Raw genomic sequence first — 27,423 nt, 5'->3', positions numbered from 1 at the left:
CAGGGTGTTCAAATACTTATTTTCCTCACTGTAAATCCCACCAACTAAAATAAAAAGCATATAGTGCATGATATTCTGCCTGTGCATCTGCCCAAGTGTGCTTCTGTGGACATTATGCATGGACTTTTAGTTTCAAATTATTGGCAGCATACACATTTCTATGTGATCTAAAGCAACACACTGTCACCAGTTACTAATTAAGAAAAAAATGATGCACACGCTAGACAGATTTCAATATCTACTGTGGGCAGATCACACATGTAAATGTACTCACTTAGAGGAGGTGTTGGTCTAGTGGTTAAGCGTTGGGCGTCAGACTAGAGCAGTGATTTTCAACCTTTTTATATTTACAAAATCCTGCGGCACACCACTGTCATGTGTCACGTGTCACTCACCACTAACTCGACTGTCTCTACACGGTGCGTTAGCACGTTGGCAAGACGTGCGGTACAGATATGACGTAACATAGTATACTATAGTCATGGAGCTGTATATAAGAACTAGAGAGCGCAGTCCCATTGCTGCACACTAAACGAAAATGTCCCTTCATGGACAGCGACATGACGTCTCCTAACCGGGCTATTGACGAAGTACCCGGATGTTAATGCATTTTCAATGGAGATTCGCGACTGAACACACTCAGAAAAATGCTCGCAAAATACGTGTTAAAATGCCATTTTGTCCTGGATATCGAGCCAGTAAAATTAAATTACATTACATTATGTCAGGAAAGTATTAAACTTACTCTGACACACACACACATTCACAAATATTAGTGCTGAAAGTTACACGGATCTGCGCTGATAAGCTACGCTGCTCGGCTGAGCTGCAGCTGCTGTTCAACGCAGCGCGGGTACTAAAACCATTACAATACATTTATATATATTATATTTTTACACAGTTATCCTTTATTGACCGAGTTTCATTCATGAAGTCAGCGGTGTGTGTGTGTGTGTGCACATCTCTGTGTGTGGCAGCACAGCGCGGGTCATTAATCTCATTATTTTAAGGTGCAAAAAAAAAAAAAAACTCCCCAGTCTTTTCGAACAATTTTTAGTCACTAACGACAAGAATTTTAACTAGATATTGATCTAGCAGTGGAAAATATCAACTAGACATAAGTGAAATTAATGATCCGTGTCATCGGGCGACACAGGTACGGCAGGAAACATACAGCTGTTTATCATCCAAATATCACGGTCAAAGTGACAAGAAGAACCAAAACCACTTACTTATGGAAGGAAATATTGTCTCCCTTGTTCCTCCGTTTGTGACTTTGCCAACATGCGCAGCTTTCCGGCATATTCCACCTGTTTCTTGACGAGACTAAGTGAACTTCTATACACACAAATCACTAACTTGCCCGGAATTAAAATGGCGATCACGCCTCCTTGTCGGCACACGGCTCAGCGCTACTGCGCACTTTGCTGCCATCTACTGGAATAAAAGACCATTACATCATTTGCCACACTATTACAGCACATACACCCGATAATGGTGATATTTGATAATTGCCCACGGCACCCCTGACGATCGATCACGGCACCCCGGTTGAGAATCACTGAACTAGAGGATCCTTGGTTCAAAACCCAGCCAGGCTAAGGAATCACTAAGGGCCCTTGGACAAGGTCCTTAATCCCCTAGTTACTCCCGGTGTGTAGTGAGCGCCGTGTATGGCAGCACCCTGACATCGGTGTGTGAGTATGAATGGGTGAATGTGAGGCATCATTGTAAAGCCCTTTGAGCATGCAACATGTTTTCAGTCTCTGTCCATGTGTGAGTGGCAAATGAGTAAGTTTCTGTCCATGTGTGCTGGAGTACCAATTCTCCGGTAGGTCAGGGAAGCACATAAACCAATAAGTACCAGCCCTCCTACAATAAAACCAAATATAAATAAATCCTCGACGTCCTCCACAGAGAATGGCACAAAGCATGTGACCCACCACGTCTCCCAGGAGTTAAGAACATAGCCCGCAGGGTAGGTTCCATCTAGGCACCCAGGCTCGCCCAGCCCTGATTTCATTGTTGAAAAAATGGCGTCACTAGTGTTCAGAGACCAGCTGATCAGTTCCATGGTTAATCCAATATAGTTTGAAGAATTCACAGTCTGGTGAAGTAGGCACTTGAAGGCTGGAGCAGAGATAGAAGAGAGAGGAGGAGATCGAGTCCCAAGCTTGTGAGTTAAAGTTTCCCATCATGCTACTGTTCTGTAACGTGATGGAACCAACAACACTTATGTTGTCCCAGAATCAAACCAACAACATTGTAGCTCAGTGACCACTTAATTTTTTTATTAACCTTTTTTTTAAACCAGGTTAGTCCCATTAAGATGGAGATCTCTTTTGCAAGGGAGACCTGGACAATTATAAAGTTTCCAATTCAGCTAACCTGCATGTCTTTAAATGTTGGCGGAAACCCACACAAACACAGAGAACACAGAGGAGAACATGCAAACTCCACATAGAAAGGCCACAGGTGGGAATCAAACCCATGACGGTCTTGCTGTGAGGCGACAGTGCTAACCACTAAGCCACCGTGCTGCCACTGAGGCCAAGATGCAGATTTTGGGTTTAAATTACTCAGAGACCTCAAGTTTTTGATTTGATTCAACTGAACGTTTTTTCTTAAAGTCCAGAAACACCTGTTTTGACCTTTGACTCAGATGACATGGGCCCCTTTTTGTAAGTTAGTAACTACTTCACCCCTAAATTATTCAGAGACCACACTTCTCTGTGGAATCTATTGAATTTTTTTTCCTAAAAATGAGTCTAAATGCTAATTTGACATGATAGCCATCACTGAGACCTAGAGTCCAGATCTGGTTGAATTTTTTATAAAAATGACTGGAATTTACCGTCAGATTCAGATCCAAATTCAGACAACTTTATTGATCCCTCAAAGGGCAATTCATTTCACACCCAGATACCTCAGACAAAAATACAGCAATTAATCCACAAGTATTACTAGTTGAACGTAATAATGTCACACATCATAATTAAAACAACCGCACATATACATTTGATTGTTTATGTACACTAAGCTTTGAAACAGTCCGTCATCCGAATTGAGGCAAAGTGAGTGTGGGGGGGGCCGTAGCAGCACGCGGCCGCACAGCCACGTGCTGCTGTGTTGACTTATCTCCAAATGAAATGGTCCCTTGATGTGTCTCTTTAACCACTGAGGCTACAAATCGGATTTTGAGTTTGAATAATGCAGAAACGCCAAGACTCTTCTTTATCCATCACTGTTGTTTAGCAATGACTCAACAAAATTTTCCATTGATATAAACTCTGTGGAAAGTATCAGTGTTGAATATCTATCAACTGGTTTTCTACGTTTGAAATAATATAGCGGAAAAATCAACAAAAATTTATTTGCAGCATAGGCTTGAGAGTCGCTGCAAGAAAAAAACCACAGGTGCAGTAGTGACCTGTGCAAACTGTACAATGATGCTCAAAAAGAACATGTCTTAAAAGATGCTAAAATAATGTTATTAATTTCTGTTCCAGAAAGGTGACATCATCCACATCATTGAGAAGCCGCCAGTGGGAACCTGGACTGGGAAGCTCAACAACAAGGTGGGCTCCTTCAAGTTCATCTACGTCAACCTTCTGCCTGATGACAGCCCTCCAACCAGAAGGAGGCACCGCAACAGCAAGGTCCACTCCTCTAAATCCAAACCCAAAACCCTGGAGGAGGTGCTGGACTGCATCGGTCTGACTGTAAGCAAAGGCACCAAAAATCTGATGCTCTGCATACCATGCAACAAATCAAGCAAACCATCTTGATTGTTCAGTTAAATGCAAGCTAATTAGAGTTTGTGCCATTATGTGTTTTAGGAGCTGAGTTCTTTGCTGTCCATGCACGGTTTCCAGAGCTTGGAGGACTTTGCAGGCCTGAAGGAGTCACACCTCAATGAACTGAACATCACTGACCCAGAACAACGCTCCAAGATCCTGAACACCGCTGAACTCCTGCAAGACTGTACGTTCAGTTCATATTGCATGTCTTCAGGGGAATATTTTGAGCTATCATATTTTTTTCTGCATCAGGTAGTTAATTTGCATCATTTTGTAGCTTGGTTAAAAAGCCTGCACCCTCTTGGTCCTTTCTGGAATGTGTGTGGACACTACTGAACACTACAAAACGCTATATTTCACAAAGTTAACTTAGTGAGATCAGAGCTGGTTGGCACTTTTTGATTTTATCTACCATGACTGTGGAACTATCAAAATGGGCCCAGTCCATGTGTGTGCACCCAGCGTCAACTGTTGAAAAATGGAGCCAATGCAGAAACGCAAATATCTGCAGTTGCTTGAATGACAGCTTGAGGCTAGCTCCAATACTCTCACGCGCGCCACTATCTTATGGCAAACTAAAAGTGGACGCTGTCATTCTGGCCTAACAACTACAACCCCTGGCAAAAATTATGGAATCACCGGCCTCGGAGGATGTTCATTCAGTTGTTTAATTTTGTAGAAAAAAAGCAGATCACAGACATGACACAAAACTAAAGTCATTTCAAATGGCAACTTTCTGGCTTTAAGAAACACTATAAGAAATCAAGAAAAAAAATTGTGGCAGTCAGTAACGGTTACTTTTTTAGACCAAGCAGAGGGAAAAAAAATATGGAATCACTCAATTCTGAGGAAAAAAATATGGAATCATGAAAAACAAAAGAACGCTCCAACACATCACTAGTATTTTGTTGCACCACCTCTGGCTTTTATAACAGCTTGCAGTCTCTGAGGCATGGACATAATGAGTGACAAACAGTACTCTTCATCAATCTGGCTCCAACTTTCTCTGATTGCTGTTGCCAGATCAGCTTTGCAGGTTGGAGCCTTGTCATGGACCATTTTCTTCAACTTCCACCAAAGATTTTCAATTGGATTAAGATCCGGACTATTTGCAGGCCATGACATTGACCCTATGTGTCTTTTTGCCAGGAATGTTTTCACAGTTTTTGCTCTATGGCAAGATGCATTATCATCTTGAAAAATGATTTCATTATCCCCAAACGTCCTTTCAATTGATGGGATAAGAAAAGTGTCCAAAATATCAACGTAAACTTGTGCATTTGTTGATGATGTAATGACAGCCATCTCCCCAGTGCCTTTACATGACATGCAGCCCCATATCATCAATGACTGTGGAAATTTACATGTTCTCTTCAGGCAGTCATCTTTATAAATCTCATTGGAACGGCACCAAACAAAAGTTCTAGCATCATCACCTTGCCCAATGCAGATTCGAGATTCATCACTGAATATGACTTTCATCCAGTCATCCACAGTCCACGATTGCTTTTCCTTAGCCCATTGTAACCTTGTTTTTTTCTGTTTAGGTGTTAATGATGGCTTTTGTTTAGCTTTTCTGTATGTAAATCCCATTTCCTTTAGGCGGTTTCTTACAGTTCGGTCACAGACGTTGACTCCAGTTTCCTCCCATTCGTTCCTCATTTGTTTTGTTGTGCATTTTCGATTTTTGAGACATATTGCTTTAAGTTTTCTGTCTTGATGCTTTGATGTCTTCCTTGGTCTACCAGTATGTTTGCCTTTAACAACCTTCCCATGTTGTTTGCATTTGGTCCAGAGTTTAGACACAGCTGACTGTGAACAACCAACATCTTTTGCAACATTGTGTGATGATTTACCCTCTTTTAAGAGTTTCATAATCCTTTCCTTTGTTTCATTTGACATCTCTCGTGTTGGAGCCATGATTCATGTCAGTCCACTTGGTGCAACAGCTCTCCAAGGTGTGATCACTCCTTTTTAGATGCAGACTAACGAGCAGATCTGATTTGATGCAGGTGTTAGTTTTGGGGATGAAAATTTACAGGGTGATTCCATAATTTATTCCTCAGAATTGAGTGAGTCCGTATTTTTTTTCCCTCTGCTTGGTCTAAAAAAGTAACCGTTACTGACTGCCACAATTTTTTTTCTTGATTTCTTATAGTGTTTCTTAAAGCCAGAAAGTTGCCACTTGAAATGACTCTAGTTTTGTGTCATGTCTGTGATCTGCTTTTTTTCTACAAAATTAAACAACTGAATGAACATCCTCCGAGACCGGTGATTCCATAATTATTGCCAGGGGTTGTATACAGTTTTTGTATATTTTGTGTTAGTACGCGCCCGCAACAGACACGCTTAATGAATTACTGCTCAAAAAGTAGTTCCCAGACCTGCAATGACAGTGCATTTTCATGGGTAACAAAAACATCAGAAGTATATTTGGGACAAGAACTTGTGTATCTTGTGTGTTAAATGATAAATGATTCTAAGTTAATACTCGCACTCATCCAGCAGCATCTTCTCATGTTGGCAAATTCAGCGCCATTTTGCAAACAACCAGGAACTGGGTCAAACGAAAGTAGTCCGGCGAGCTCAATCTGTTGATGAGCTACCCCATAATGCCAAAATAGCAGAGATGTCACGCCAAGGAGAGTGGTACGCTGAGCAGTGTGGCTAGCTCGAAAAGTGAGTCACTCCCCCGTAGATGCCCATGTTAAAATGTCCAAATTTAAATCAGGAGGAAAAAAATGTACAGCTTGGTGCAAAAAAAAAAAAAAAAATAACAAGAAGGTTTTGGTCTCTACTTTTCCCATTCCAACCCAATCTCACACCATTTCCTGCTGGCGTCATGAAAAGTAAATTAATAAATGGTTGGTGATACCGTCACAAAAAAGACTAATTTTCATGATGGGAGCACGAATTTCTTTCGTCATGGGAGCACAAAATGCGGGGTGATGCGGGGGGGGGTGTCTTGGGAGGGTGTGGTTATGGTTTGGGATAGGGTTGGCACGGAAAAAAAGCGTGCAACTGGGCTGCCCATTCATGACAACTGTATGGGAGGGAGGGGGAGATTTTTATATAACTCATCCATTTAAGCTATTTTAAGCCATAAAATTATGAATAATTAGAGGCGTGGCTGCTTTGAGTGACAGCTCGTGTGCTGGCTCCAGGTAGCCACCTGCTAGCAGTGACACATAAGAACCATGAGCAAGTCCACAAAAATCAAACACCCAAAACAAGGTTGCATAGCCTGTTAGCCTTAACTAGCTCTGTATTTTTGAGGGAGGAGGGCATGTTCAGGCTTCATTTGTCCCACCCTGGTCGGGGCAGTCTTGTCCACCCTCCATGCCGTTACCCATTTATGGGTTGGCAACATTTGAACTTCAACTCCGTGGTTCGGAAAACCTGTGGGTGACATCACAATTTGAACACCCTGCGATTTTGCAAGTTCTCCCATTTAGAAATCATGGAGGGGTCTGAAATTTTCATATTAGGTGCATGTCCACTGTGAGAGACATAATCTAAAAAAAATTCCGGAAATCACAATGTATGATTTTTTTTATAGTTTCTTTGTATGTTACTGCTGCAAATAAGTATTTGAACACCTGTGAAAATCAATGTTAATATTTGGTACAGTAGCCTTTGTTTGCAATTACAGAGGTCAAACGTTTCCTGTAGTTCTTGACCAAGTTTTCACACACTGCAGCAAGGATTTTGGTCCACTCCTCCATACAGATCTTCTCCAAATCTTTCAGGTTTGGAGTTTCAGCTCCCTCCAAAGATTTTATATTGAGTTCAGGTCTGGAGACTGGCCAGGCCACTCCAGGACCTTGTAATGCTTCTTACGGAGCCCTGGCTGTGTGTTTGGGGTCATTGTCATGCTGGAAGACCCAGCCATGACCCATCTTCAATGCTCTTACTGAGGGAAGGAGGTTGTTTGCCAAAATCTCACAATACATGACCTCATCCATCCATCCTCCCTTCAATACGGTGCAGTCGTCCTGTCCCCTTTGCAGAAGAGCACCCCCAGAGTATGATGTTTCCACCCCCATGCTTCACGGTTGGGATGGTTTTCTTGGGGTTGTTCTCATCCTCTAAACATGGTAAGTGGAGTTGATTCCAAAAAGCTCTATTCTGGTCTCATCTGACCACACAACCTTCTCCCATGCCTCCTCTGGATCATCCAGATGGTCACTGGTGAACTTCAAACGGGCCTGGACATGTGCTGGCTTGAGCAGGGGGACCTTGCTGCCCTGCAGGATTTTAAACCATGACAGCATCATGTGTTACTAATGTAATCTTTGTGACTGTGGTCCCAGCTCTCTTCAGGTCATTGACCAGGTCCTCCTGTGTAGTTCTGAGCTTTCTCAGAATCATCCTTACCCCACAAAGTGAGATCTTGCATGGAATCCCAGACTGAGGGAGATTGACAGTCATCTTGTGTTTCTTCCACTTTCTAATAAATAATCATAACAGTTGTCTTCAACCAAGCTGCTTGCCTGTTGTCCTGTAGTCCATCCCAGCCTTGTGCAGGTCTACAGTTTTGTCCCTGGTGTCCTTAGACAGCTCTTTGGTCTTGGCTATGGTGGACAGGTTGGAGTGTGATTGATTGAGTGTGTGAACAGGTGTCTTTTATACAGATAACAAGTTCAAACAGGTGCAATTAATACAGGTAAAGAGTACAGAATAAGAGGGCTTCTTAAAGAAAAATTAACAGGTCTGTGAGAGCCAGAATTCTTGCTGGTTGGTAGGTGTTCAAATACGTATTTGCAGCAGTAACATACAAATAAATTATTAAAAAAATCATACATTGTAATTTCCAGATTTTTTTTAGATTATGTCTCTCACAGTTTACATGCACCTAAGATGAAAATTTCAGACCCCTCCATGATTTCTAAGTGGGAGAACTTGCAAAACTGCAGGGTGTTCAAATACTTATTTTCCTCACTGTACATCCTGTGGTGTATAAATGCACAATTATTTGACACCAGATTGTGTCATATCAAAGTTACTTCCTAAATAATTTCATTTCACAACCTTCTCAAGTGGTTTCAGAAGGCACAGATATTGATCTTCTTTTGTAACCAAAAAGATAAACATTTAAAGTAGCAATATATATACATACACACACACACACACACACACACACACACACACACACACACACACACACACACACACACACACACACACATACATATATATATATATATATATACATACATACTTTCCAATATATATGTAGCTTTTTTTTACTGAATTAAATATTTTTGTACTAATTATTTATCATTTGGAGCACATTTAAATAGCAATTTTCAAAATATGCACAAGTATATTGTAAAGTACTCTATTATTATTTCACAGTGAAAACTGCAAAGACAGCCAACATGTCCTCTGGTACTTCTTTAGCCACAACCAACACGCTGTATGTTCTGACCAAAGATCAGATTTAAGAGAAATATATTCACAACTGTACTGATGTACCTCCATTTTTTTTTTTTACAAAAACCCTAATGTGAAATTTAATTCATCAATATAGTTATGAAGGCTAGTTCAAAACAAGCAAACAGCGCATCTGATAATAAAATCTTATTGCAGATGTAAAAATCACTATGACCAAATCCCTTCCGCCATAAAAGATCTGAATCACCATCAGACCAAACATACAAAACCAATATTTGTGCATTTTTCAAAATCTGGTCATATCTAAAGCCTTTTTTTTTCTGAAGCACCTAAACTGTGTTTTATGTTCACCTGCTGTAGCTGAAGAAGATCCTGACACAGAAGAGGATAACGGATCTCAAGGGAATTCCACACAGCCGAGGGACTCGGGCTGTTTTGAGAGTTCGGAGAATCTAGAGAACGAACGTGATGAGTCAAAGGTGGACGAAGAGGAGCAGCATGAAGCTTCAGAAGAACACATGAACCAGGAATCACAGCAGCAAGATGAAGATTCAGAACCAGAGGAGGAGAACCAAACAGACCAGCTGGAAGACATGCAGGAACAGCTAGGAATTCACAGTGGATGAAGGATCTTGAGATGTAAGCGGCAAAGTGCTGGAACGTTTCTGGTTCTCAGAGAACCTGTTAAGGTTGAACTTTATGAAAGAAAACAGACTGACAGCAAGAAGCATGATGTGAGGTTCAAATACGAACACCAGTATTTTAAAAAAGGGGAAAAAAATGACAAAGAAGGAAAATATTCATCAGTCTGTCACGTTCAAGTCCATTCTTCTGAATATTTTGTAACAACTGGCGTATCAAGAAGTGGAACACATTTTTGTTTTTGGTGTTGATCAGGATCTGGATGTGGATTCTGAATCATTTTTCTTGTTTACAGTAGAGGGCAGGGCATTTCTCAATACTTTCATCAGTTTCTAAAAAACAAAACAAAAAAAAAAACAAAACCATAAGACACTGATATTGATGAAAGTTGTCCCATACAGGCCATGTCAGTTTCATTGAACAAGGTCAAAGGTCACAGCTATATAACATTGTAGTGGAGGGGCAGAACTTTTTTGCCTATAAAACATACTGAACCTACAAGTCGACTTCGGTAGAATACCTTAACCAACTTACTATTATTGGTTTTAGTTGCTACAATGTTATAAACATGTAAAATAGATTTCTTTTTTCAGTGTAGCACTGATATTGTGTATATTTATATATACACTCATACGTCCTATAAAGCCCCGTTCCAACTTTTATAGACATGCAACCTGGAATGTGATGGAATGCAACCGTGACAAACTCGCGTTTTGAGGTGAGTGAGTGTGATATCTGTCCCACAGGGTCACGACATGACATGATGTGACATGCTCGACTTGGACCATCTGATACGCACAAAAACAACAGGAGCATACCTGTAGTGTAATTTAACACAACTGCGTGTTACAAACCCACCAGAAATGTAAGGGATTAACGGAGTATGTCAAAAAAAATGCAAGTTTTTATTAGGATTTGGCTATGGGTGTGAAACTTGTAACCCAGGAGACAGCAGCTGGAGGTATGAGACATTTCTCTGCATGCTTAGCTGAAGTACTGAGTGAGCGGCGTGCTGACACTCTAAGCAGCTAGGTGGCTATGTAGCCACTCTCATTTCAATTTCAATTTATTTAGTTTATATCATTTCAATTTCAATTTTAGTTTACATAGCACCAAATCACAACAAAGTTGCCTCAAGGCGCATCACACAAGTAAGGTTTAACCTTACCAACCCCTAGAGCAACCACACAGGTGACAGTGGTAAGGAAAAATGCCCTCTGATGATATTGATGAAGAAACCTCAAGCAGACCAGACTCAAAGGGGTGACCCTCTGCTTAGGCCAAACTACCAAAAAGGTTTACATTACAGAACACAACAGAACAATTGACGAGAATCCATGCAGGCATCCAGTCCACTGTCAGGGGAGCAGGGGATTACGGTCACTGAGCCACCCGTTGGATCTGTTCCTACAGCGGAGTCCATCCAATATTGTCACAGAAATCATCCAATCCAGCACATGGATCCAGCCACATCTCAGACAGAGAGAAAAAGAAAACGGAATCAGTCAATCAGAAAACACTGCACTTAAGGTAAAATTTATCAGCATTAAGCAACAGGAAAGCAGAAGAAATACTAAGGTTATCGACAGCCACTAGCCCTAAGGTCCACTAACAAACCCAGACTTTAGATAAAAGTTGAGTCTAAGACCTGCTGTTTACTAATAAAATTAAGGGTAGGAAGCATAGTACCATACTATGCCAGTATGCTAGTCATACGAAAGGGACAATAAGTGCGTCTTAAGTCTAGACTTGAAAGTCTCTATAGAATCTGACTGATTTATTGAGGCAGGGAGATCATTCCACAGAACAGGTGCACGATAAGAGAAAGCTCTGTGACCCACAGACTTTTTATTCATCCCAATTTGGGATATGAGCTTTGCATCTGCAGCCACATGTTTTAGTTGTTTGTTTGTTCGTTAAACATCTTCAAAATTCAGCCACAGTTAAAACAAAACCACAGGACAATGATGTAATATCCCAGTTCACTATGGACACCCTGCCGGACCCTCTAAGGCAGGGGTGGGCATCGAGGGCCGAGACACTGCAGGTTTTCCATGTAACCAATCACCTCAGCAGGTGGGTTGCTGATGAGCTTCTGCTCTGAACATAAACACCTGGTTGTCAGTGAAATCACCTGCTGAGACACCTGATCATTAATGAAATCACCTGCTGAGGCGATTGGTTGCACAGAAAAGCTGCAGTGTCTCGGCCCTTTATGGCACATGATTGCCCACCCCTGCTCTAAGGTCTTCCAAGCTATGGACAAGGTAGCAAACTATGAGGTTCTGGGGTGCATATCAGTGAACGTGAGAACAATAAAGACTGGAATAACAATGAATTTGTACATCAGTGATCAACTTTCCGGCTTGTAGTTGTAACTACCAGTAGTTTGCTGTGGTACATGAGTCGTTACTTATCTTTGTTAACAGTACTCACAAACATTTGTAGCCAAAATCTCACAGAATGATGAATCTTATGAAGAGGAAACACACATTACATTTAGGATCAGAGGGGGAATTATTGATCATTTTATTTTTTATGACTCTTTTTAAACATTGACATTTTGTTCAACTTCTAAAAGACTGAGATCTGTCAGTCTCGTATACCTCCTGATAGATAACTCAAATCTCTTTCAAACTTTCATAAAAGTAACAAATATTGTTAAGCTTGATGCTAAACTCGAGCTCTCTTCTGCACTCACTGACTCACTTTTTGAGTCTTATGTGGTTTCTTACTAAACCTGGGTGATGTAACCACATGCAATGTGCCTAATATTTACAGTAGGATCATTACAAAGCATTTCATAAATGTTTTTGCTTCATCTTGTCCAAAACGTTTCTATGGCTCTGTGAAAGGCATGAATGGAAAACATCTTCTGCTACTTTTTTCATGCAACGTCTAACATTATGTGCGTCATTAAGGTGTACATCAGATTGTTTCTACAACTTTATTCCTGAGGAAGATGTTCAGGTGTTTCTGTAAATACAATATGAATAAATCATAAAGATCACTGAACAACGTGGAGCTGTTAATTTTAAAGCAGATTGAATTTTCTTATTTTTAAAAGTTGTTATAATAAAGACAAAAGCATGTGTTTAAACTACAGTAGTTTGACATAAATTTCAGTTTTTTGACAAATCTGAATTATGCTTGTCAAGTGAGCCGAACTAAAAATGAAAGTGATTTACACTGTTTAGACATAGTCAGTGTAAACAATCATTTTTAAAAGCTAATGCATTGACCCATCACTATGTAACGGAAAATTGTAACTTCATTGATATATTATTGTGGCCAAGTGGTTAGTGCACCTGCTTCCAAAAACAGAAGGTTCTTGGTTCAAGACCACCTGTGCCTAATTTGCTGTGTACTGTGAAGTCCTGTCTGGAAAAGCATCTGGCATAAACTTTTTTGATTTTGACTTAACCTTTATTTAACCAGGTAAGTTATTAAGAAAAAAAAATTCTTATTTACAATAACTTTTCACCAAACCAATATTCAGATCCATATTAGTTTGCTGTTGTGACCACGTGTGAAAAGGGAGAAGTTGAACAAAATGTATTAATCGTGAAAGCAAAAGAACACCATATGGGCTTTGAGTCTACACTTGGTGTTTTATAGATGACACAGTATTCAAATGTTAGCAACTGTTCCCTGTGTGGAGAGTAAGGAAACATTAAGAGACTCTCTCCAGTGACATCCTACAACAAAAATGAGTTTGGCTCAAAACATGTCCAATTTATGACACAAAAACAGGATGACGTGGCAATATTTGGGAAAGGAAACATTAATAATACACAAAATTGTTCAATTCTCAATCAGACAGGCACATCTCAAGAGTGCCCTTGGGCAATGCCTTGAATCATCAAACTGCAGCTAGTGTGCATTTCTGCACGTTGCGCTCTGACATCTGTGTGGAATGGGTGAATGCGTGGCATCACTGTAAAGCACTCATCAGATGTAAAAGCTATAAAAATGCAGTCCGTTTAATGCAGAGCCATCAGGCCTACTCCACGCTTTCTGTGCAAAATAAAGAAACATAGTAGTGCAATAGCCCTGCAAGATTGGCATCCTGTCCAGGGTGTACCCCACCTCACGCCCTACGACTACTTGGATGGGCTTGGACCCTCAGTTGGAGTAAGCAGGTATAAAAAAATGGATGGATGGATACTGGTGCAAATCGCTTCCGTTTTGGTCATGTATGTTGATTAAGCCGCCAATACAGGGCTCAGATCACATGTGAAGACACCGAGGGAAAGCGGGTAATGTTGAATTCACTCACAATAATAATAATTAAAGAAAAAAGCTAAAGGAGGCCATGGCTAAGAAGAATTGTAACATTGCAGGGAGTGTTCAACATCTCAGTGAAGCTCACATTTCTAACCAAACTGCATGACTGGTGTTATGATGACATAAAGGTCTCAGGAAATGACGCCATAATTGACTGAAACACACACTTTTGGCATTCTCCACAGACCATAGAACGAAAGACATGATGCGAAGTTCATGTCAAATAGCAAATCGTGTGTAATCAACATTACATGACTGGTGTTTTGGTGACATCATAAAGGCATCATGAAATGCCATAACTGTCTGAAAAATACATTTTCCAGGAAAAGATTACATTGCATCCTGCTAAAAGTTGTTCTGTAGCTATATTTGCTATTAAATGGCATTTCTATGAATCCTTAAATAACATATTAGGAGACCACTGTAAGCTAGAGTTATCACCAGAAAAAAAACTCTTTAAAAAGACTTGAAATAATAACACAATATTGTTTATTTACGAGACACATTGATCGTGTAAAAAGAAGTGTAACTGAATGAAATACATACAATATAATCACAGTGTTGTTACTAAACAAAGTGAACATAAATAAGAGTTCCATCGGTGGTATAGTACTGTATCTCTATATGTATATGAGCATTCTTGTTTGACTGTCATAGCATTTTAATACAGAAATCACACACACAAGAGGTCAGCCTGTTGGTCTGCAGTCTGGCAGTCAGTTACAACTGCAAAACCACACAGCTGATAACTAAAGTCCAGCAGTCTCAGACAAATCTGTCTTCAAACTTTTTTTTAATACAGGAAATCAGCACAAACATCCCTCATTGAACGATACCAGCCACAGCTGTACCTTCTCACTTTTAGATGTCAGCAACGGAAAACTGGCTTTTAATACTTTTGACATTAAAATCACCTACTTAAAACTGGGCCCGCTTTGGTACGCTTCACTGGAAAACATCTTTCGGGGTTTTGGCAGTTTGTGTCACCACATTTCTCTTCTTCCCACATTGACTAATCAGGTTTTAGTGTTTGGACCACACATGCTGTACTGCATGATGGGTAACGTTTCACGACAGGACAAATGTATTGAGACGCTCTGATCAGGGTGTACTTTAACTGCTGCACACAGACAGCAGAATTAAACTCTTTGTATATTGTGCCTAAAACATTCGTGAATATATTCTCTGGGTTTATAGACGTTAACTGTTATCGATGCTAACTTTTTGGTTAGCTGTTCCCACCACTGCTTATAGAGTACAGCATCACTCTTCATTCTAAATATGATGCAAATTTACAATATGTAACCTATATCCTGTGCCACAATAAGATTTATTTCAAGATAATGCTCTCTGTTTGATTGCATCGAAGACAAAGAAAGTCCTTCGTAGACCCTGAGGCACATTTTAGTGCCAGTACTTATCCCTGGATACAGCAGCATGAAGCGGTTGTGTGTCTACAGATCCATCTGGACGGGACGCCAGTCCAATGCAGATTGCTTCCCCAGCTAAGCCCGGCACCCATTTACAGCTGGGGGGACTGGGACAATGAAGATAAAGTATCAGACAGGTAGCATGACCGGGAATCAAACTCAGGTCTATATATTGGCAGACTAACTCCTTATCCCACTGAGCTACCTGCTCAATATTCTATAGAAGGAATGTTGTCTAATATATTTGGAGTTAAAAGTGGGTGCAGCCATAACGCTGTCAAGTCAAAATAAATAATCTCAAAAAGATTTCAGAGTCTAATCCCAAACATCACTGGAACCACGCTAGGATTGCTACACAAGTACACTTCACAAACACCAACTCCATCTTCCATACAACGTAACGACTAATACACACTCCCGCTGGAAGCTAACCTCACTGAAACACTAAGAACTAGCTCGACTCTTAATGTCGTTCTCCACGTAAGCAATCGATGCAATAAAAAAAACAAGACTTTCTCAAACCACAGTAAGGACTTCGCACAGACATATCAATATCTCTCCTTCTGCAGATGATTTCAGAGCAGCTGCTGTGCCTCACGTGCAAAGAACTGTCACAGCAGAAATGCAAAAGGTGGCGAAAAATTAAATATGTCAGATTTTTCAAAAAAGTGGGAGAAGGTGGCTGGAAGATACGGGACTTGAGGGAAGATCAGCTCAGGTGTGATTTACAGGACGAGGTGCTCAAGCTTACAGGAAGAATAATTAGCACTGGTTGCTCTCTTAAAAAAAAAAAAAAAAATCCTTCCTGATATTTGTTTTCCTCCAAAACCATCTGAGAGGTTTAAAACAAACCCACGAAAACTATGTACAAATAAACAATGGCTTTGCTCAAATTTTTGCTTCTCGCAGTCCGTCTCAAACACTGCTGTGGTTTGATCAGAGTTGAAGGGCTTCTCTGTTGGTTGCATTTGTTAGTGCAACTGTCAGGATAAGGCACTGCTCTTAGTGTCTATAATCATCAGATGTCAGGCCTTTTCTCTCACACTCAGTGGGACAAGTGTCTCCTAGATACAAGACGGCACTGTGCATAATGCAACTTCAATTACTTCTTAGATGTGATTAAAGCATTAAGAAAAAAAACAGAAGGGCAGGGAGTCACTGTCGGGAATAACAAAATGCAGCAATATCAGATTATAAAGTATATTTTGACTTTTCTTGGAGAAAAGACAAGTCACTTTTTTATCTCGGCTGAGGATTTGCATTTGTTCACCTGCCCAGACATCGCTGTGTACTTTGTCGTTCACTTAGTATCTGCACTGAACAATAACTGCTTTCTCATTATTTGCATAGGGCGTGCAATGTGTGCAGTTGTTAAACTGAAAACGGAGCATACTGTGTGCATGGCATTTTATACGTGTCTGGAAATAAAATGGTCACATCACATATTTGCTAATATGCAAACTGCTCCCCCGCTCCCATCCCTCTCCGACCAACTACAAATGATTTAATGTAATTTTTACATATAACAAAATGTAGTACTGGCAATCCAGAGACGACCTGCAGTAGGTTTGTTTTCTGCAGCTTCGTCCCTCGTCCGTCTTTTCCATGCAGTGTTCCGGATATGAAGGAAAAGCTGCTGAGTTTCCATTAAATCAATTGTCAGTCAAACCGCTCTGGAGATACTGGTGAGGGTGAAATGGGAGGAAGAGGAGCTGCAGGAGTAACTCCACATTTCTGCTGGACTGTGTGGCAGAAATGGATGAGTCAACTCACACAGCAATGAGATATTGATTCTTAAACGTTCTAAGTTCCTGGCTGAGCAGGATGGGGTGGGAGAGCCATGATTGAAGTCTCCCTCTCATGCAGCTAATTGGTCTTGTCCTTAGCGATGGATGTTTCGGCATCAGTCTCAGGTGACGCCAGGGGCGGGAGTTTCGGAGCAGGAGAATCCTCCTCTTTGGAAGAATGGATCTTCTCTGTTGCGTCAGCAAGGTTTGGCATAGCATCATCAGGTGTGTGTTCATTGGGAATGAGTGGCGCTGTGGTTTTCTGTAGGCAAAAAGAAGCACGTTAGGAGCCACTGATGGTTCAAGTCAATGGCAGCATTGCAGCAATGAATGAATTCATGTAAAAAAAAAAAACAAGAATTTGTGACAAGCTGTGACCTGCAAATAATTTTACTTTAAAATTATAAACCAGTGGTGGGCACAGATAACCAAAAAATTAACTTCAATAACAGATAATCAGATAACTGGAAAGTTATCTCTGATGAAGCTAAAACGATAAAACACCCAAAAATGTATCGGAAGTTACAGATAACAGATAAATTCCAGTATTGTCTCTGGTACATTTGCAACTACTAACAATCTGATTTTGAGTTTTAACACCACGATCGCTTCTGGTAGTATCAAAAGCGACAACAGACCCAAACAATGAGCCAGCACTTCTGTCTTTGAACATCTTGCCCCCTGCTGGAAGCTCCTGTTTACTACATGGCTTCCAGCACAGCAGCAACTGAGAGGAGCCACAAAACTCAACTCAATTACAATGCTCCCGTCAGGCAGAGGGCTTGGAAAATAAAGCAATGCTGAGTTATGGTTTGGTGTATAAATAAAATGAATACTGATAGAATAACTCCATTAATGAGTTTGTACAAAGTTAAAATATAACACATATCTTTTAATGTTGAATAATGCGCTAATTATGAAGTTTTGTAACAAACAGACAGATTGCAAAGGATTCTGAGTAAAATGTGCCTCCACTAAACACTGATTGGTTGAGTCATTCATTATGTAAATCCACATGTTAATGTGACGTGTGTTGGTGTTTACAGATAAATGTGCTTTTGTAAAATATTCCATTTTCTTATTTGTAAAAACTGGCATTTTCAAAAAAAAAACAAAAAAACAAGTTGTAATTAGATAACAGTCTGATATAACTGGTGTCAAAAATAAATAGAACACTGCAATGATCTACTGGTGCCAGACGTTCAGTACTTAAGCTGGGTTTATACTGTGCGAGTTTTGGCCCTTTTTCATCTGATTTTTCTTTCGTGCGAGAATTTTTTGGATCACACTGAGTTTCAGGTTAATCGCGCATCCTGCACCGTTTAGTAAACATGGAGTAACAAGCTGCGTTTAACATCTCACGACCACCTCCTGATCGGTGATCGTGTGATAAAATGAAAATGAAACCAGTTTTATATTCCTGGTCGGCCGTCGTGAGGGTATCCCGCTGCTGAAGCGCTACAATCGTCCAAACTCTCACACTGTGCATGTGCAAACACCGCAGACCTGTCTTGTAATGTTTTTTTGTTGTTGTTGTTTTTTTAACTTTGATGTCTCCCATCGAGAGTTTTGTAAATTAAGTTTGAAAAAAAAAAGCTTCTGTTTACATTTTGCTTCTGGAAACACAAGTCTGACGTGTGGTTTTTGAACGTGCAATGTGTGTGAGAACATAAATCATGCGCTCTGAACTTTTACACCGTGCGGTTCTGTGGTACAGAGCTGGAACCGAGTACAGTGATTGAAAATATCAGCCCAGCTTCAGTTTGAATACTGCCATGAACACTACTGGCCAGTAGATGGCAGGAGAGACCTTGAAAACTTGCCAAAACAAAATTCCAGATAATCTGTGTCTACTACATTTAAGATGCGTGGAATTTAATAAATGCAAACACAATAACAACGTTTATAAACCCAGAGAATATATTCACAAGAGTTTTAGGCACTAGAGTTTAATGCTGTTGTCCGTGGAGCCTGATCAGAGTGTTGCATTTCTCATGTCATGAACGTACTGAGATTACCCTATCACCCATAACGCACCTGGACACAGCATGTCCACGCTAAAACCTTAAAAATTAGCGCATTACTTTAAAACTAAAACATATATCTGACATTTTCACTTCATAAAACTTCAGACATGACGCTAATTTAAATAATTTGTCCGAAATTAGTTTGGTTAAAATTTGAACCATAAGTTAAAAATGCATGCCTCTGGATGACTTGGATGATATTGCCCTTGTATCAGTATGGGGTTAAAAAAAAATGAGGGTTTTTTTTTTGGTGACCAGTTCTCCTTTGCCTGCAGAGGATAGAGCGGTTTCTTCTAGAAGCAGCTCTCCTCTGTTTTGCAGAGGATAGAACTACACATCCGCTACGAAACATTTAAGAGGTAGGTGCTCAACTGATTTTAAATTTTATAAATGTTTGTACCTGTTCAGCTTTATTTACCACATTATCGGTCTAAAAATTATCGGACAAAAATTTATCGCAAGATAATTAGTCCGATAATGGTTTTTAAAGTTATCTAAAAAGATAATCCGATAATGAAAACATTATCTTCGATAATTATCGGTTATCGGATTATCGGAACTGTGCCCACCACTGTTATAAACACAGATTTCTGGCTGAGAAGAATAATTATCAACTTGTAAATTGAGAGCTTTGCCTTCAGGTTTGGCTTATTTAGTTTATATAGCACCAAATCACAACAAAGCTGCCTCAAGGCACTTCACACAAGTAAGGTCTAACCTTACCAACCCCTAGAGCAAGCACACAGGTGACAGTAGTAAGGAAAAACTCCCTCTGATGATACCAAGGAAGAAACCTCAAGCAGACCAGACTCAAAGTGGTGACCCTCTGCTTCGGCCAAACTACCAAAAAGGTTTACATTACAGAACACAACACAACAACAATTGATGAAAGTCCATGCAGGAGTCCAGTCAACCATTGGGGGGTGGAGGGTGTCAACAAGCCACTCATTGGATCTCCTTGTTGCCATGCTTTGTAAATAAAGGTGATAGCATATTTCACCAACAATACCTCCATATGAACTACACTGTTTGACTGTCTAAAAAAAGGGAGTGATTACAAACTGCCAGTCATCAGACGAGCTGATGAGGTCAGCATTTTTCCTCAAAGTTGTCATCCATTTTCCAATGTTGTTGGTTTCTCCTGATCATTAGGAGAAGAAAACGTGAAACCGCTGAACTGACCAAAGCACGTCAACGCAGCAGTCATAGTATCAGACTTGGAAAGGTTAAATTATTGTTGTATGAGCCATCCCTTGTTGATGTTAGATAACATGGATTTTGACCTTCTTCAAGAGTCCAACAGGCTATGTGATAAAGTACACCATGGCCTTAATCTCTCTCACTTGATCTTTTTTACTTGTGGGTAACAACTTAACCCAAATCACAAAGGAGCACTGCACCATTTCCCAGTAACATACCAAGCCCTCAGTTCACCCCAGACACCTGCAGGAGCTATAAACCTTCCCAACGAGCACGGAAGAACATTTTTCAAGAAGACAGAAAAGCTTCTTTTCAAGGTGCACCATCAGATGCACCTTGAAATACTGACTATGAAACCCAGTCTTTAAACACTTACAAAGGCAATGTATGTGCGTGTGTGTGTGCGTGCATGCTCTCACCGTGGTTTGTGGCACTGGGCTGCTACCGGATGGTGTTGCAGAAACTGCAGAATCAAGCAACTCATCCTGCATTAGTCCTCTTCTGTCCAAGACACTGATAAGTGAGATAACACATTTTATTTGTCTTATTTCTTAGTTTATATAAAAATAACATTTAAAAACATGGTATGGATACAAAAATGTTGGGAAACAGCAGAGCAAAAGGCAGGAAAGTGTTAAACATAACAAACTCAAGAATAGAGGCATTTTTATGTCACAGCTCCCCCATGTGTGAGGAATATGCACTTTGGTAAACAAATTATTATCAACAAAAAGAGCTTTTTAGGAAAATCAGTTGTGAATATTTTCACCGAAGGTAATGGGATTTTCATTTCAAGAAGTTACATAATTTTGCCTCGGCAAAAATACACAAAGAAAAAGCGGTGTGGACTCATGCATTTCTTTTGTCTCTTTTCCAGGACTGCTTTCAGGCACAAATACATCAGGATTCAAGCCAGCTAAGTCTGCAGGTCTGGTCTGACACCTGTGAAGAAGCAAAGAGACGACTCACCCGGAACGACGAGGAGCCGTGTGTCTGAGATATAAAGTAACATGTATTAATTATGGTTTGCAACTGTAGTACCAGACATCTGTGGAATGTTTAAAGTCCGATGTTATTGTTCGACTACAGGTTCTTTGGTTTTACGTATTCACAGGTGAAATGTTTGGGGTTGTGGCAATGGGAGGGGGGGCACAGTTTAGAGAAAAATCCATGCTTTATGAGAAGGTCTCCAATCCAAAGCCAGAGTTCAAAAGATGTTATTAACACATGAAATAAGTGCAAAAATAATTTCCTCCTGGTGTGTAAAGGCTGTTAATCTGACGTTACCTTGGATACGTGGGCCCACAGAGAACCTCACAGCAGTTTTTGATAATGTTCTTGTGACTGTAAGGGTTCTGGACTCTGTTCTTCCCCGACCATGAACCTTTGATCTGAGGAAAAACGACATGTACACAACAATCCATCACTGGCGAAAACTGCAGACAACCAACAAACTGTTGTAATCCATCAACCAGCGTTCAAACCCCACGGAAACGTGGACTGATCCCAGCACAGTTAAAGACCAGCAAACTGAAAAGAATTTTGTGGGCTTACACTTTATTTTAATGTTTTGTATAGGACCCACAAACAGGAACTTGTTGGAGAATTAAGAATTACATGATTACAACGCAATGGGAATGAGCGCGCCAGCTGCAGATTCTAATACTTTAATTAGCCAGCACCCTAGAAATAAATTCTTCCATTGCTGTAGTCAGCAGCACACAACAAAGCTCCACGTTAGTTAAATACAAGCAGCAACCCCCGGTGATGAAAAATGAAGCCGACGTGGAAGTGTCAAAATCTGCAGTTACTTTAAATGGCCCCTTGAGGCTGACTCTAAATGCGACTCAATCCCCCATAACACCTTGTTAAAGCATTCAATTTTACAGCAAAAATAAACATCTTTAGAGCCTGAGAGAAGAACAAAAAAAATAAATAAGGCCTCATAAAAAAAAAAAAAAAAAAAAAAAAAAACACTAGTTTATCATCCATGACATAAAAAACGTGATGCGGGCGGGCATTTTTTTTTCCCTTAGAAACAGGTGCATACAATGTTATTTCAAGCCTGAAAAACAACACAAACAGTACTTGCATACCAAGTGAGGAACTGAAAATATCAGCTTTTTTTTTTAAAATAAATCTCATTTCCATGTTGAACACAGTCAGTGTACTGCACACTAGTAGTGTGATAAACATGCATACTGTGTGTAAGTGAGATGGAGCAACTGACTGTGTGGTTGTCAATGACAAGCCGCAAATTCCGGGCCCGACTCAGTAAACTTCGGCCGTCTTCAGCCAAAGCCTTCTCGCCACGTAGCGGATGTGGCGGTTCTTGCACGAGGTGTAACGCAGTCAATGAAATTCACCAAAATAAAAAAATATAATAATAATAAATAAAAAACTGATGGGGGCCAATTTTGGTATGCAGGCAGGGATGATAAACTAATATTTTCTTATAATGGGGTCTAACAGCTTTGTAGCTAGTTTCCCAGTTCATGGCAACTGTATGATGGGAAGATGAGAGTAGTTTAAGCCATCTTAAAACATAAAGCTATGTATAATTAGAGGCATGGTGGATTTGAGTGACAGCAACCATCAAGGTGCTAGCAGCCACTTGCTAACAGGCCAGTAATTCTTTTATGGCCATTTTAACACAAACGGCATTATATGGTTTGCTGTATGATTAAGAGAACAGAACATCTCTGTGGTCCAGTATTTTTTCCCTGAGTGAAATGTTGGTATTATTTAATTTGTAACTTTGCATTGTTGGCATTAATTAGAAGCTAGCAATAGCTGGGTAACACTAGCTACACAGATAATAGTGCCACTGTTATTGAGGTAATAAGCCAGTCCAGTGACGTGTGGTCAGGTGAGGCAGGTGAATGTAATGCAAAAATAAAAAAATGTAAAATGAAAAAAAATTAAATGGTTATATTTATCCGGTGATTTGTACTATAAACTTGTTTTCCTTTTAACTTCACCAGTTTTAGATTATTTTTTATTCAAAATCACTGAATTTTCACATTTACACATGTACATCATGTTTTTTGTCAACAGCTGTATATGTGTGTGAGATGTGTTTGTGTGCCGAGATCATAAAATGGCTGCAAAAAGGCACTAGGTGAGGCATGCAGTTCTCCTGCCTCATGTTAGGGGGCACCAGTGATCCCAGGGATTCTTCTTGCAGCAACTCCTCAGCTGCAGAATAAGTGACAGCAAGCTACAAGAGCAGCCGTTCATTTATTTCTTTCCTCTCACCTGGACTTTACTTTCAGAATGAAGGATTACATATCCAAACTGAAACAATCTTCTAAACTGCAATTTCAATCGAAGCAGGAGGTAATAATAAAAGGAAGACTAACAGCTAAAAGGTTTGCTTCAGACTGTGGTACAGAAGACCCACTCTTATCCAACGGAGTGGTACACACGTAAAGGCTGACTATGTGGATGTTCAATAAGAAACTACCTTTTTCTGCTTTTCCTGCCTTCTTTTTTCAACTTGTGACAATGTCTGGACTCAGATGGGATATCGTGACCTAAAGAATTTTCTCAGACACGAGCGGTCGACCACTCGCATTCAAAGACAGAAAAGGCTCAAAACAGAGTCGGACCAGGACTGATGAAGAACGACTTTCTTCTCTGGCAGTGATGATCTCCACTGAGAGAGATAGACTTTTAAAACTGAAGGAAGTTAAGGTAAATTTCTACAAATAAGTCACTGATGCTTTTGTTCAGAAGGAGCGGCACATGGACTTCATTTATAGGTAAAGGTAAGTCCATAATAATGTTTTTTTAATGAAATGTTCTTTTCTGTGTGCTACAGTTTGTATGTGTAAAGAATGCTGATATGAGACTTTAAACATAACCAGTTAACTGCTGCCAAACAAATGGTGAATAAGCTGCTCTGTGGGGTTTATATGTTTGTAAATCTGACTGTGATGAAATCAGTGTCTCACCATCCATCAACCTCACTGCACGTCACTGAGCCAGTCATAGTTTTTAATAGCCACAGCCAAGACATGTTATTAGAGCCATCAACCAGTCCGCAAAACACAAGTGTTAATCAAGCATCCAAAGTTATCTAGCTTGGTAGCTGCAGCTAGCTTGGTAACTTTGAAATATATAGGTGCATTTGGAATTCAGTAGTTCCATTTGGGTCATGTTGGGTTTTCCCATATTCCAACCCTTTCACCATTTGTGGAGTTGGCAGGAGATAGGTGGATAGGTGGAGTCAGACATTGCAAAGTGGTCCACTTCAAGAGCCAACCAACTTGAGCTTGAAACCAGCTCTTCAGAAAACCAATGAATGACGCCATGGAGCCCTTATCCATTATTTTATAGGCTACCAAGCGACCTATAAGGTGCACATGGATTGCATTCCTGCATTGTGTGCATTTGTGTTCGCCAAATGCAGTCTCTAACAGCCACTTTTCTTGACTGTGTCTACTCATCGTTTCCATCTTTCTTCTCCTTTTCTCTCACCATTTCTGCCACAGCCCTGTTTCTGGCTGCTTTCCCAGCCCAGCCCCTGCAGGTATTGATGCATCTATTATTAGGCCAATCGCCGATCCTGAAAGCACAGATTGTTTCAATGCCTGGAGCTACAAAGTACTGTAGGTGCATAATATTGCAAAGCTTCATTAGTGTTGTAATTTAAAAACAAGAAATCGAGAGAGAGAGAGAGAGAGAGAGAGAGAGAGAGAGAGAGAGGAGAGAGAGAAAAATCAGGCCAGCTGTCCCGCAGGAAAGAAAACAGCAATTATAAATTAATCATTACAACAAAGTACGAGTGCACACTCATGCTTTCAGCCATCTAGAACCACTCGCCGCTGCTGCTGCCGCTCTGCTTCGTGTCCAAGCCTCTGCAGGCAAAACCGTGCTCACAGAGCCTTGAACAAAGTCGAGACACTCTTACTGTTGTACACACAGATATGACATAAAGTAAATTAATCCCTCTGTGGTTTCACCTACCTGCGTCACCACTACTCTTCTTCTGACTGTATGCCATATGTCGGATGATTAGCACAATTCCCGCCGGCCTTTATTTAATAACATCAGTTGGTGTCGGGCTGTTGGTGAAGAGAAACTTCAGCTTTTAGCAGTCAAAATATTCCCCAGTAAAACTGCAGTATGCCTCAGACTCCATGTAGAGTCAAACTCCTTTTAAGATATTTTTCATCTTGCTGTTCCTGATATGCATGTTTTAGATTTTGATAAAAGCAGATAAAAACATAATTTTCCTCCATGAGAAGCCTGATTTAAAAAAGAAGGAAATCCAATCAAATGTGACAATGGAACCTGTGACTAATGACGCCTTGAGTACAGTTGCAGATTCAGTTCCCTTTTGTTTTCAGTTCATGGCAGTTTTCTCTCATTTTGTTTACAGGGTTATAACCTTATTATACAACCCCTGGCAAAAATTATGGAATCACCGGCCTCGGAGGATGTTCATTCAGTTGTTTAATTTTGTAGAAAAAAAGCAGATCACAGACATGACACAAAACTAAAGTCATTTCAAATGGCAACTTTCTGGCTTTAAGAAACACTATAAGAAATCAAGAAAAAAAGATTGTGGCAGTCAGTAACAGTTACTTTTTTAGACCAAGCAGAGGAAAAAAAAATATGGAATCACTCAATTCTGAGGAAAAAATTATGGAATCACCCTGTAAATTTTCATCCCCCAAATTAACACCTGCATCAAATCAGATCTGCTCATTGACATTGACCCTATGTGTCTTTTTGCAAGGAATGTTTTTGCAGTTTTTGCTCTATGGCAAGATGCATTATCATCTTGAAAAATGATTTCATCATCCCCAAACATCCTTTCAATTGTCCAAAATATCATGTTCTCTTCAGGCAGTCATCTTTATAAATCTCATTGGAAAGGCACCAAACAAAAGTTCCAGCATCATCACCTTGCCCAATGCAGATTCGAGATTCATCACTGAATATGACTTTCATCCAGTCATCCACAGTCCACAATTGCTTTTCCTTAGCCCATTGTAACCTTGTTTTTTTCTGTTTAGGTGTTAATGATGCCTTTCGTTTAGCTTTTCTGTATGTAAATCCCATTTCCTTTAGGCGGTTTCTTACAGTTCGGTCACAGACGTTGACTCCAGTTTCCTCCCATTCGTTCCTCATTTGTTTTGTTGTACATTTTTCATTTTTTGAGACATACTGCTTTAAGTTTTCTGTCTTGACGCTTTGATGTCTTCCTTGGTCTACCAGTATGTTTGCCTTTAACAACCTTCCCATGTTGTTTGTATTTGGTCCAGAGTTTAGACACAGCTGACTGTGAACAACCAACATCTTTTGCAACATTGCGTGATGATTTACTCTCTTTTAAGAGTTTGATAATCCTCTCCTTTGTTTCAATTGACATCTCTCGTGTTGGAGCCATGATTCATGTCAGTCCACTTGGTGCAACAGCTCTCCAAGGTGTGATCACTCCTTTTTAGATGCAGACTAACGAGCAGATCTGATATGATGCAGGTGTTAGTTTTGGGGATGAAAATTTACAGGGTGATTCCATAATTTTTTCCTCAGAATTGAGTGATTCCATATTTTTTTCCTCTGCTTGGTCTAAAAAAGTAACCGTTACTGACTGCCACAATCTTTTTTTCTTGATTTCTTATAGTGTTTCTTAAAGCCAGAAAGTTGCCATTTGAAATGACTTTAGTTTTGTGTCATGTCTGTGATCTGCTTTTTTTCTACAAAATTAAACAACTGAATGAACATCCTCCGAGGCCGGTGATTCCATAATTTTTGCCAGGGGTTGTTTACTGCAGTTCACCAGCCCCATATCCTTCAGTTCAGAAAAAGAGACAGCTGTCATTAAGGAAATGGCTCCCTG

At 40.1% G+C, this 27,423-nt stretch overlaps 2 protein-coding genes across 2 annotated transcripts in view; one reads left to right on the top strand and one right to left on the bottom strand.

Moving 5' to 3' along the window:
- Window positions 1-10,178, top strand: part of sash3 (SAM and SH3 domain containing 3) — a 31,144-nt gene extending 20,966 nt beyond the window's left edge. The window contains exons 6-8 of the mRNA XM_034181747.1: window positions 3,510-3,722; window positions 3,840-3,984; window positions 9,558-10,178. Coding sequence (XP_034037638.1) covers window positions 3,510-3,722; window positions 3,840-3,984; window positions 9,558-9,823 — 624 coding nt within the window. The 3' untranslated portion in view covers window positions 9,824-10,178. The remainder of the gene's footprint in view (window positions 1-3,509; window positions 3,723-3,839; window positions 3,985-9,557) is intronic.
- A 6,596-nt stretch (window positions 10,179-16,774) lies between these two features.
- zdhhc9 (zinc finger DHHC-type palmitoyltransferase 9) overlaps window positions 16,775-27,423 on the bottom strand; it is a 76,731-nt gene continuing 66,082 nt past the window's right edge. The window contains exons 7-9 of the mRNA XM_034181749.1: window positions 21,858-21,961; window positions 20,990-21,083; window positions 16,775-17,605 (exon numbers count right to left, since the gene is read on the bottom strand). Of these exons, the coding sequence (XP_034037640.1) occupies window positions 17,423-17,605; window positions 20,990-21,083; window positions 21,858-21,961 (381 nt within the window). The 3' untranslated portion in view covers window positions 16,775-17,422. The remainder of the gene's footprint in view (window positions 17,606-20,989; window positions 21,084-21,857; window positions 21,962-27,423) is intronic.

Source organism: Thalassophryne amazonica, chromosome 11 (assembly GCF_902500255.1).
Source record: "Thalassophryne amazonica chromosome 11, fThaAma1.1, whole genome shotgun sequence".
Taxonomy (NCBI): domain Eukaryota; kingdom Metazoa; phylum Chordata; class Actinopteri; order Batrachoidiformes; family Batrachoididae; genus Thalassophryne; species Thalassophryne amazonica.
Note: the sequence above shows the minus strand (reverse complement) of the source record. Positions and strands in the feature narration are given on the sequence as shown.